The sequence below is a fragment of the Budorcas taxicolor genome, chromosome 19 (assembly GCF_023091745.1).
Source record: "Budorcas taxicolor isolate Tak-1 chromosome 19, Takin1.1, whole genome shotgun sequence".
NCBI lineage: Eukaryota > Metazoa > Chordata > Mammalia > Artiodactyla > Bovidae > Budorcas > Budorcas taxicolor.
In genome coordinates, this window is record NC_068928.1 from 26,741,290 (window position 1) to 26,753,062 (window position 11,773).

General features: G+C 49.9%; 1 protein-coding gene across 3 annotated transcripts; it reads right to left on the minus strand.

Moving 5' to 3' along the window:
- Positions 1 to 307: 307 nt before the first annotated feature.
- Positions 308 to 11,232, minus strand: LOC128064762 (asialoglycoprotein receptor 2-like). Of its 3 annotated transcripts, none has more exons than XM_052657695.1 (10): positions 11,205 to 11,232; positions 10,890 to 10,960; positions 10,401 to 10,678; positions 8,927 to 9,046; positions 8,631 to 8,726; positions 7,681 to 7,752; positions 7,470 to 7,556; positions 7,222 to 7,367; positions 1,053 to 1,159; positions 308 to 622 (listed from the first exon to the last, which is right to left on the minus strand). In XM_052657695.1, the coding sequence occupies exons 3-10, from the start codon at positions 10,522 to 10,524 to the stop codon at positions 526 to 528; spliced, it is 849 nt and encodes a 282-aa protein (XP_052513655.1). In that variant the 5' UTR covers positions 10,525 to 10,678; positions 10,890 to 10,960; positions 11,205 to 11,232; the 3' UTR covers positions 308 to 525. The 3 variants fall into 3 exon arrangements, with proteins under 3 accessions (XP_052513655.1, XP_052513654.1, XP_052513656.1); XM_052657694.1 differs by having other exon boundaries at positions 505 to 803; XM_052657696.1 differs by lacking the exons at positions 10,401 to 10,678; positions 10,890 to 10,960; positions 11,205 to 11,232 and adding an exon at positions 9,496 to 9,615 and having other exon boundaries at positions 505 to 803.
- Between the last annotated feature and the right edge of the window lie 541 nt (positions 11,233 to 11,773).

The following is an 11,773-nucleotide window of genomic DNA, read 5'->3' on the forward strand; positions in this document are numbered from 1 at the left end:
CAAATTACCAAACAAATAAGCAAATAAAAATATAAAGCTTCATAGGTAGGGGAGCATAAAAAAAAAGATTAAGTATCAGGGACAGCTGTCCAACACTTGAGCTCTCTCTTCGAGACCTTCTCCCTCCCTCTTCTTTGAATCCTACACTTCCCAGTTCCAAATAACCAGTCCACACGAAGTTTCAAGTATTGGTCCTTTTCCTACTCCCTGATGGCTCAGCAGGTAAAGAATCTGTCTGCCATGCAAGAGACACAGGAGACGTGGGTTCGATCCCTGGGTTGGGGAGAACCCCCTGGAGAAGGAAACGGCAACCCACTCCAGTATTCTTGCCTGGGAAATCCGAAGAGCCTGCCAGGCTACCACCCAATGGGTCATAAAGAGTTGTGCATGACAAAGTGACTAAGCGCAAGTTACACACTACTCCACTGAGGAAGCTGAAAATTATAATAATAATAATCACAGTGAATTTCAGAAGAAGGCAGGAGCAGTCTCCCCAGGGTCAGAGCTTCTTCAGCGCCCCCGCTTCTATCCCTCTTCAAGCTCTCCCCATGCTTCTGAAGACTCTCCTCTCCTTCCTTTCTTCAAAATGCCCAGGCAGGGGGGTTTGCAGGTTGGAGGTCTGCTGGAGGCAGGGGGAGGTGGGCGGCTAGATGGTGATGTTCCGCTTCATCTCACACACCCAGCGTTTCACTTGCTGGCAGAAATCGTCATTCCAGAGCCCATCCCGTCTGATCTCTGCACAGTCCTCGCTGGCCCCCAGCTCGTGCCCCCGCCAGTTATCGGGCTGAGCGGGATCCCAGTTCCTAGGAAGGCAGGACAGAGCTCCGCTCCAGATGGCCCCCACATCCCAACAACCCTCACTCCCCACCTCAGAAATGCATGGCTTTTTCAGGGAGCCGTGACTGCAGTCTTGGGAGCTGAGAATCTGGGTGAGGGGGGAGATGGTGGGAGAATTTGGTCCCCGAGGGACGAGTGGGAGTGTCCTGGGGGCAGAGACCAGATGGCCATCCCCAGGACAAATTAATGGGGAGAGACAAGGAGAAGCCACTTACTTGTAGCTGTGCCTGTAGTCTGTGCCGTCCACCCATTTCCAGGAGCCATCACTGTCGGTGAGACCTATCCAGATTCTAAAGGGGTTTGAGTGTTGTACAACGAACTTCTGGAAAACAGGCGGGAGGGAAGTTTCTAGTCCCTTGTGCCTCCATGCAGGTCTTAGCTGTGTCTCCCTCACCCCACCCCTCAGTCTGATCTGTCCCCACCTCGAAGCAACAGCACCCAATACAAGTTCCTGGCTTTTTCTTCTGCAACCATATCTATTATTTAGTGAACATTTACTGGGCTAAACATTGTACTAATTGCTTTACAAGGATTATCTTATTTCATCCCCATAAAGCTCTGTAAATTGGACACCCTAATGATTACACTTTACACGTGAGATTAAGGAACTGAGGGTATCTGTGGAGCCCAGGGTAACAACTCAGTGCCTGAGTTGGTGACCCTTGTCCCCTGACCTGGCCTCCCACTTCATTCCTAACTCACAGCTGCTAGACCCCTATTCTAATCTTCCTGTCTTGTGCCCACAACCTCAAACTCTTGGATCCTGACCCCTGCCACCCTCAGGGTGACCCAATGACCCAGTAAAGATCTGGGTTTTACTTGCCTTTCAGGCACACTTATCTGCTCCTACTTCTATATACAGGTTTCCCTCGTGGCTCAGATAGTAAAGAATCTGCCTGCAGTGCGGGAGACCTGGGTTCAATCCCTGTCTTGGAAACACCCCCTGGAGAAGGCAACAGAACTTCAGTATTCTTGCCTGGAGAATCCCATGGACAGGAGCATGGCAGGCTACAGTCCACAGGGTCGCAAAGAGTCAGATGCAACTAAGCAACTTTCACTTTCACTTCACTTCTACATACAGCTGTCATTTCTGTTGTTCTGTAGGCCCTACAGCTTCTAAGCTTGGACCCACTGCTCAGAGCTCTGTTATGACTTGGCTACAGGGGCTCTGGCAGTCTGGCTGAAAATAAGAAGATGCCCTATATGTGAGGAGCAGCCAAGCTGTCCAGCTGGTGGGGGTGGGACAAAAGTGGTCTTTGAGATAGCTTCCCAGGATCCATGCATACCTCCTAAGAGGAAGTGGCTTTCTCTTAAGAGATATGGCTCTTTCTGAGGCCTTAAGAGGGAGGCCTTGTGTGCTGCAATTCATGGGGTCGCAAAGAGTTGGACACGACTGAGCGACTGAACTGAATCTTAAGCCCCCTGGCTTGGGAGGGCAGCAGCATAGGGTGTGGTCACCTTGTTTTTTGAAGGAAACATGAATATGTAGCAATTTCCTTTGATAGCATATGAAGGGTCTCCAACTGCATCTGGAGGAAAATTTCCTAATTCCACTCTCCCTTGCTAGACACCTAACTAAAACTGCAGTTAGTCACCTCATCTGAAGGCAGATACAGCAGCATTCTTGAATTCTAGACTCCTGCAAATAGGTCAATATCCTGGGCATGAAGGGACAGCTCTCAAGGGCTCGTAGGGCTATTCCCCAAATTCAGGAGGGTCAATGGACCTGGAGGGAAAATGCCTGGAGGCAAGATATTCCCTTTGCTGCTGCCCACCGCCCCAGTCCCCTCTTCATCACCACAAGAAGCTGAGTAACTGAATGGACAACACAAAGCATCAATATCCAGCCTCTGTGTTGAAGACTGAGTGTGTGTGAGCATGTGGGTGCTCAGTCATGTCCGACTTTTGGTGACCTCATGGTCTGTAGCCCACCAGGCTCCTCTGTCCATGGAATTTTCTGGGCAAGAGTACTGGAGTAGGTTGTCATTTTCTACTCCAGAAGATCTTCCCCACCCAGAGACTGAACCCGCATCTCCTGCATTGTCAGGCAGATTCTTTACCACTGCGCCATCTGGGAAACCCAGGTGAAGACTGAGGGGAGGGATGAAATAGTGTCAGATGATCAGAAAAGATAGTCCATGAGAACATGTCTGCCCTATTCATGAGTAAATAACAGGCAAGAAAGAATTCAGCCCACTCAAAGAAGGAGCATGAGGGAGTTTTATCATGGAAACTGAGAAAAAATAAAAAGGATGGAAAGGAAGAGGAGGAAGAAAAAAGCACTGTGATATCAAGAAGAGAGGTGAAAAATATACTTTGTAAAGAAAGCATGTTTCTAAACCTAAGAAGCTATTGGAGAACAGCTTATATCCTCAGAAACATTAAAGAGATAAACGACATAAAACTACAAAAGAAGAATCAAAGAAGAAAGATAACAATGATAAAGAGAAGAAAGTGAAGAGAAAATTTTGAGCTACATTAAAAAAAAAGAAAAAATCAAGTATAAGATACAAAAGACAGGCTTGAGAAAAGAGCCCAGAGAACAAAGAAGAGAGAAAGAAGGTGAAGTGAAGTCACTCAGTCGCATCTGACTCTTTTTGTGATCCCATGGACTGTAGCCTACCAGGCTCCTCAGTCCATGGAATTTTCCAGGCAAGAGTACTGGAGTGGGTTGCCGTTTCCTTCTCTAGGGGATCTTCCCAACCCAGGGATCGAACCCGGGTCTCCTGCACTGCAGGCAGACGCTTTACAGTCTGAGCCACCAGGGAAGCCCAATATTTCTTTGAGCCCCTTTTTTGGGGCGGGGGAGGCAAGAGTACTGGAGTGGGTTGCTCCCTTCTCCAGGAGATCTTCCTGACCCAGGGACTGAACCCAGGTCTCCCGCGCTGTAGGCAGATGCTTTAAAACAGTAACAAGATGAAGGCTATGGAGGGTAGACAATGGAGATCATTTTGAATGGTGTGCTCCAGAGGAAAAGAGAACAAATGGGCAAGAAAAACTATTCAAATAAATGGCTTAAGAAAATTTTCCAAAACATATGAAAATCTAACTTTATGTGTTAAAAGAGCTCTCCTAGCCTCAGAGCAAAAATATAGAGAATCTACAACACTGAGATATATCTGAGATTAATGGAATCCAAAGAAAAACTATTTGCACACACATGTGAGGAATGTGGGAGAGAGATGAGCAAGGCATTATGAACTTCAAAGTTGCTAACAGACTAGTTCTGAATTGTTCTCAATTAAAAAGAAATGATAATTATGTGACATGGTAAAGGTAAGAGCTGCTGCTGCTGCTGCTAAGTCGCTTCAGTTGTGTCCGACTCTGTGCGACCCCATAGACGGCAGCCCATCAGGCTCCCCCGTCCCTGGGATTCTCCAGGCAAGAACACTGGAGTGGGTTGCCATTTCCTTCTCCAATGCATGAAAGTGAAAAGTGAAAGTGAAGTCGCTCAGTCATGTCCGACTCTTAGCGACCCCATGGATTGCAGCCTTCCAGGCTCCTCCGTCCATGGGATTTTCCAGGCAAGAGTACTGGAGTGGGGTGCCATCGCATTCTCCGAAGGTAAGAGCTAACACTACTTTATTCATCATATTGCAATATACAAACCAGGGTGTTGTGCACCTCAAACTTACAGTGTTACATGTCAATGACATCTCAATTTTAAAAGAGAGAAAAGATTGAGGTGTGAGAAGAAGTGTACTGGTTTCCTCATCTTTCATATAAAAGTTATATAAATTCTTTTATTTTTTAAAGCCAAGAAGTTTCAGCCCATTATTTAGAGTTATGACAGTAATTAATAGTGTAGCTAAAAACAAGCCACATTTAGTCCAAAATAACACAGTGGAGAAAACAAAAAGAATACATCTCACATAGCAAATGGGAGAAAATAAAAGAAGCATATAAAACAGAAAAAAAGTAGTTGGATTAAAGATATCTATTTTAAAATAAATGCAAGTGTGAGAGCCCAGAAATAAACCCACACACCTACAGTCAATTAATCTACGACAAAGGCGGCAAAAATATACAATGGAGAAAAGACAGTCTCTTCAACACGGTGGTGTTGGGAAAACTGGACAGCTACATGTAAATCAATGAAATTAGAATACTCCCCCACATCATATATAAAAATAAACTCAAAATGGTTTAAAAACCTAAATATAAGACATGACACCCTAAAACTCCTAGAAGAGAACATAGGCAAAATATTCTGGGACATAAATCACAGCCGTATTTTCTTAGATCAGTCTCCCAAGGCAAAAGAAATAAAAGCAAAAATAAACAAATGGGACCTAATCAAACTTGAAAGCTTTTGCACAGCAAAGAAAACTATCAACAGAACAAAAAGACCACTTATGGAATGGAAGAAAATATTTGCAAATGATGCAATTGACAAGGGGTTAATATTCAAAATATAAAAACACCTCATACAACTCAACATCAAAAAAAACAACTCAACAAAAAAAATTGGCAGAAGACCTAACAGACATTTCTCCAAAGAAGACATAGAGATGGCCAGCAGGCACATGAAAAGATGCTCAACATGGCTAACTACTAGAGAAATGCAAATCAAAATCACAATGAGGATTTACCTCACATAGGTCAGAATAGTGAAAGTGAAGTCACTCAGTTGTGTCCGACTCTTTGTGATCCCATGGCCATGGGATTCTCCAGACAGGAATACTGGAGTGGGTTGCCATTTCCTTCTCCAGAGAATCTTCCCAGCACAGGGATCAAACCCAGGTCTCCTGCATCGCAGGCAGACTCTTTACTGTCTGAGCTACCAGGGGTCAGAATGGCCATTATCAAAAAATCTACAAATAATAAGTGCTGGAGAGGGTGTGGAGAAAAGAGAACCCTACTCTACTCTTGGTGGGACCGTGAACAGCCTGGAGGTTCCTTAAAAAACTAAAACTAGAGACTTCCCTGGGGGTTCAGTAGTTAAGACTCCGAGTTTCCACCACAGCGGGCAGACAGGGTTTTGATCCATGGTGGGAAACTGAGATCCCACAAGCTGAAAAGCAGCTAAACCTGTGCAGAGAAACTATCGAATCTGTGCACTTACACAGAGAGAATCCGGACACCACAATGAAAGAGACTTTATGATGCAGTGAAGATCCTGTGTGCCCCTAAGACCCAATGCAACCAAATATTTTTTAAATAAATAAAATAAAACAACTTATATACAACCTATAGGAGAAATACCTTAAGGGTGGCTAAACAACAGAGTAGCATCATTTATGGGGGGGGTGGGGGTGCCTAAAAAATTCTCAATACTCAGGATGAATCTAAGATTAATTAAATCAGAACCTTTGAGTGCAAGACCAAGTGTGAATATGTTTTAAACTCCTCGAGAGGTTACAATACACTGCAATGGCTGAGAATCATTTATCTAAAACAGAGACTCAAAATGGTTGGAAATAAGAGGGATGGAGAGAGATACACGAAGCAAATCTAAGTGAAAAGAAATCAAGGACCAGTCCCTTCATATCACATGAAGACGAATTCAAGGCAAAAAGCATTAATCAGGACACTGATGTTCATTTCACCATGATAAAGGTACCATCCCATCCTCCATAAAGTTGTAGGTGGCATGAACTTGTGAGCCAAATCACAGACTGAGTCTTAGGTTGATTCACACGAAACTTTATAGGCCAATACTGCGAATATTGGCAACTTCAACCTGATCAGTAAAGTAAAATATGTCTGTAATCCATATATATATATATATCTACCCTCACCTCAAAGAGGGGATAACAAGAGTGCCTGCTCCATAGGGTTGTGAGGGCTAAAGCAATGGTTATATGAAAGTGCCTGACACAGAGTAAGGGCTCAGTAAATGTTATCATTAATACCCTCATTTGCCCTAACATGTCCCACTTGTTCGAATGGGTTGAGTCTTCCCTCTGGACTTTGGAGTTGTGATCTAGTGGCAGCAGTGGGCAGGGAGACTTGGGGTGCTTTGGAGGGACCCAGTAACTCACGCCAGGCACGTTCCTGGGAATCCCACTCACTCTGTCCCTTTCACCCAAAGACCCATCACGTTCCCCAGGCCAGCACAGAGCAAGCAGGGACTGTCAGCGCCTCCACAGTGTTCTCCACCGAAGTCCTGGCCCTTTAGTTCATCCTGCCACTCATTCTGTCTCCTGCCCTGTTCCTCATCACCTGGTCTCCTGGCTCCTATCCTTTGCCCTGGCTCCTGGATGTAATCTCCCACCTCTTAGAATCAATGGCTGCTCCATCATGAACCTCCCAGAGCGGGGATGGATTTCCGCTTCTGGATTCTCCTCAGGTCAGAAAAAAAATAACAAAACAAGCCTGACCCAGCCTCCCAGTTTGCGTTCCCAAGGTTTCCTCCTGCCTTTGGGAAGGTTGTGGTTTCACCTGCTCCTCTCTGGAGTTGACGACCACCAGGTGGGCATTCTCCAGCTGGCAGTACTTCTCAGCCTCGAGCCAGGGCTTCCCCAAGCGAGAGAACCAGTAGCAGCTGCCATCATATTCCACCCAGTTCACTGGGCAGCATTCTGTGCCTGAGGGGGTTGGAGGGACAGACGACGATAAGATCCAGCTGGAGGGGACGGGCAGAGGGATTGGAGATGCTCACCCCCCACCCCGCCCCACCACATCCCTACCGTTGCTCTGGAAGTATGCCATCTGACAAGTTAGTGTGCGCAGATCGGTGGGGAAGTGCTTCAGATGGAGCAGCAAAGTGGCGTGATCTAAGGGTCAGAGTGGTGGCAAGGGTGTGGTAGGCCGTGTGCATGGCCCACAGACCAGCACTCCAGCGTCTGGCTGGGGAGATACACTAGCACACACACGCACACTCGAGAGGGAGTCTCTGACCTGCTTTCAGGTCTTCCTGCTGCTTTTCCAGCTTGGTTTCCAGCAGTCTCACCTTGTCACTGGCGAAGCCTCCTGCAACAGAGGAAAGCTAACCTGTCTCCCCTCCGCTCTGCCTCCCCAACATTTCTCCACCCTCATGCCACTGACGCGTCAGCCCAGGCCACCATCACCTTGGCCTGGGATGTTACATGCTCTGCCCTCTGGGCTCCCCAGCCCCACCCACTCTTCTCCTGGCTGCACGGTGGTATTCTGAAGCACAACCTGCTCAGGCCACTCACCCCCCTGTTAAATCCTTCCCGTAGCTCCCTGTGTTCTCAAAGTAAAGCCCCGCGAGTTAGCGCAGCTTGCCTGCATGGTCTGGCCCCGACCCACCTCTCTAGCCCACCCTTGGCCCAGCCCTCCAGCCACACTGGAAATGTTGAGAGTCCAGGACATGCAGTGGTCTTCCTCACGCCCCGGTCATCAGACTCTGCTCTCTACCTGGTTCCCACCTCCATCTTCTACTCTAACCCTTACTCATCCTTCAGGGACCCTCGGCTCAGGAAGCAGCATCCTTGGAACCCTTGCCTGGCTTCTCAGGTTGGGTTATCTGCCCTAGTCTGTGCTTCCTTCCCAGTACCCCTAAACACTCCCCTATTGCACCCAGCATGCATGCACGTGTGTTTAGTCAGTCATGTCCGACTTTTTGCAACCCCATGGACTGTAGCCTGCCAGGCTCCTCCATCCTTGGGATTCTCCAGGCAAGGGTACTGGAGTGCGTAGCCATCCCCTTCTCCAGGGGATCTTTCTGAACCAGGGATTGAACCCAGCTCTCATGTATTGCAAGCAGACTCTTTACTGTCTGAGCCACCAGGGAAGCCAGCACGGAGCCCAGCCAACCCTAGCTGCTAAGCCAGCCCCTCAACCACCCAGCACATCCCAGTCCCTCCCCTCGGGGCTCGCCCAGTCACCGTGGGAGCTGAGATTCAGGATGTCCATCAGGGTGCTCGACGAGAAGTTGCTGAAAGTGTCCTGTAGGGTCTGCAGCTCCCCTTGCAGCTGTGCTCCTTGTCAGGAGACAAAACAGGACACAGTGGATCGCACACTGTCCCACCTGACCGCCCTCACACTGTCCGCGGAATGGTCCCCTCCCCCGCCCCAGCACTGCCTCCTCACTGCCTCCATCTCTTCCCTATCGTGGCTCTCACCGGCCCCAGCACTGCCCGAATCCCCGCTCCCATCACTGCCCCACCCCTGCGACCCTCACTTTGGGACCCTGTCACGCAGATGGCCACCAGCAGCAGGACATTGAAGACCAGGACAAACAGACTAAGGCGGAACTTGGAGCAGAGACGCTGCAGCACGAGAGGCTGGGGAGGAGGCATCCCTGCAAGAGAAGGGGTGTCAGGGCAAGGGGCGTTGGAGGCAGGGGGCCAGAGAGCCAACCTCACGGAGCATCAGAGGAGCAGAGCCTGAGGAAGTACAGCCTAGCGGGGCAAGGGCAGGTGGAGAAAGTAGATTCCGAGATGAAAAACACCCTGGATAAAATTAACAGATGAGACAGGCATACGTCTCAGTGAACTTGGAGGCATAGCAACAACAACTGTATAAAAAGAAACACCAGGAAAGAAAAGAATCCCACACTCCATAAAATAGCAAGAGCACCAATGAGCTGTGGGATCGCTAATATATGCATAATTGATGGAAAGGGGAGATGGAGAGGCAGAAAGAAAATTTTTTGAGGAAACAATAGCCAGTGTATCTCCAAATCTTCTGAAAAACTCTGGGAAGAGTGGAAGCTGCTCCCAGGTGAGCAGGTGCCAGCTGTCAACCCACTTGCAGGTGGCAGAGGCTGGCTGATGTTTGCACCCCTCAGGCACACTCTGCCACGCTGCCCACCCCGCTTCTTTCAGGCGAGCCCCCTGTCCCGTGAAATCCAAAACCGCTGGACTCTCTCCAAGCCTCCTGCTGAAACACGAATCCTCTCATTCTCAGAAGATCCAACAATATCCAAAGTTACTTTTGTGTGTTCACTACCTACCAGGCAGCTGGTGGGACCTGAAGGGGCAGAGGGGTGTAGGTGGGTGTGGCCTCTGCCCACGCAGCCTGTTGAAAAGGCTTGTGGACCTGCTGCCGGGGAAAGGAGAAGCCTGGTGGGACAGCAGGTTTCTCCCCTGCCCAGCTCTCACCCTCAGCTGCAACAGGGGCAGTTCTTCCACCCTCAGGCAGGAGGGAGTCCCTCCTCCCAGCCCAGGCTAACCAGTCCCCCTCCTTGAGCTTTGACCCCCAACCCCTCCTGGTCTCCACAGAGCTTCACTCCATCACCAGCACCCACACCTGACACCCCCTCCTGCATCCCGGCTCCCGCCCTTCATCTTGGAAATGGCTCAGTTCTTTCTTGCCTGAAAACTTTCTCCTAGACACTTGGGGACTTTGGTCAAGATTTGCTAGAGAAAGATTCAGGTAGGGGGCTTGGAGGGGAGTGGGGATCTTCCAGAATTTCTCTGTGCCCTTTCCCTCCAACACTCACCCTTCCCCTCCCGCCACCACACACAGCACATACTGGTCAGATTGGAAGGAAGAGGGGAGACCCCTTTCCTGGGGCCCTGGGGGTGGAGAAGGGGATGACATCAGAGGACAGTCCCTGGTCACAGGGTGAATGTGACAAAGGCCTCGGAGGGACAGAGAGTAACCAGGAGCTAGACTAGGGTAGAGCAGAGCCCCAGATACCGGACACTTGCCTTTCCAGAATGGTTCTTCTCTCCCGGGGCTGTGTCCACGAGTGTCTGGGCCCTCGCCTCTGCCAAGCTGATGGTCGTTCTCCTCAGAGTCCAGCTGCTGGATGTCCTGGAAGTCCCTGGCCATGCTGGGTCCTGGGTGTAGCTGGACCCTGCCTGGGCTCAGGGATGCTTTAGGGCTGGGACTGAGTTGGGGCTGATGCTCGTGCTAAGATGCTAATTGAGGTGGAGGCTGATGGATGTAGGCTCAGGGTGGGTCTAGGCGATGGCTTGGGTTGGATCTGAGGTTGGAGGGGAGATGGAAGCTGAAATTCTGCTGGGTCCCATTCCCTCTCAGGAGACCGCCTGGGCCTCGAGCCTCCCTTCCACACATGCCAATCACCCCACAACTTCCCATCAACCGCGCCCCCCCCCCCCACTGTCTCTGAACCAGGGTCTGTCTAATCCCAGACATCCCCAGGCTTGCCTGCCTCCCCAGTGACCTCAGTTTACCTGTTCAAGGTCTAGAAGGCTGCCCAGGATGCAGGAGAGCTTGAACCAGGAGAACTGGGGGCCAGGTGGTGCTGGAAGAGAGGAGGGAAGGGGTGAGCACTAGTTCAGGGAAGGGCCCTGAACCCGTATGCCTGAACGTCCAAGCGCTTCTAACTTGGCATCTCCTGCCCCTGGGACTTTGGACAGTAAACAGAGTGGAAACTGAGTTGGAGACTCAGTCAATATGTGGTGGGGGCAGAGGGCAGGACTGTGTCTCTGTCCTTCACAGAGAAGGGGTCTCCTGGCCTGTCCCTTCTACCCTCAGAAGCTAGTCACCTCACTCTTCTCAGCACATCTGGGAGGAGGGCCCGCCGGGAGGAACCAGGGTGCAACTGGCTAGTTCCTCTCTGCCCCACTCCCCTTTCACTTCCTGCCTGAGATTCCCAGAATTGTTAGTCAGACAACCCTGCCCAGGATTGGAGGGGCCACTTCTGTACTCTTGCCCAATCTGGCATCTGAGCCAAGGCCTCACGTCCTGTAGGCTCAGCCATTAGGCTTCCCAGCTTTGGGCCAACTGGCTTCACTCTCCATGGGAGTAAAGCCCCTCAGAGACCGGAAATTCAGGGAGGACGGAGAAGAGGGAAGAGCATCCAGAAAGTAGCGGATAGGAGAGGTTCAACCTTGTAAATAAGCCCCTTCTGTTGCCTGGGTGGCTCAGTGGCAAAGAATCTGCCTGCGATGCAGGAGACATGAGTTTGATCCCTGGGTCAGGAAGATCCCTTGGAGGAGGAAAGGGCAATCCACCCCAGTATTCTTGCCTGAGAAATCCCATGGACAGAGGAGCCTGGTGGGCCACAGTCCATGGGGTCACAAAGAGTCAGACAAGACTGAGCGACTGATTGGCC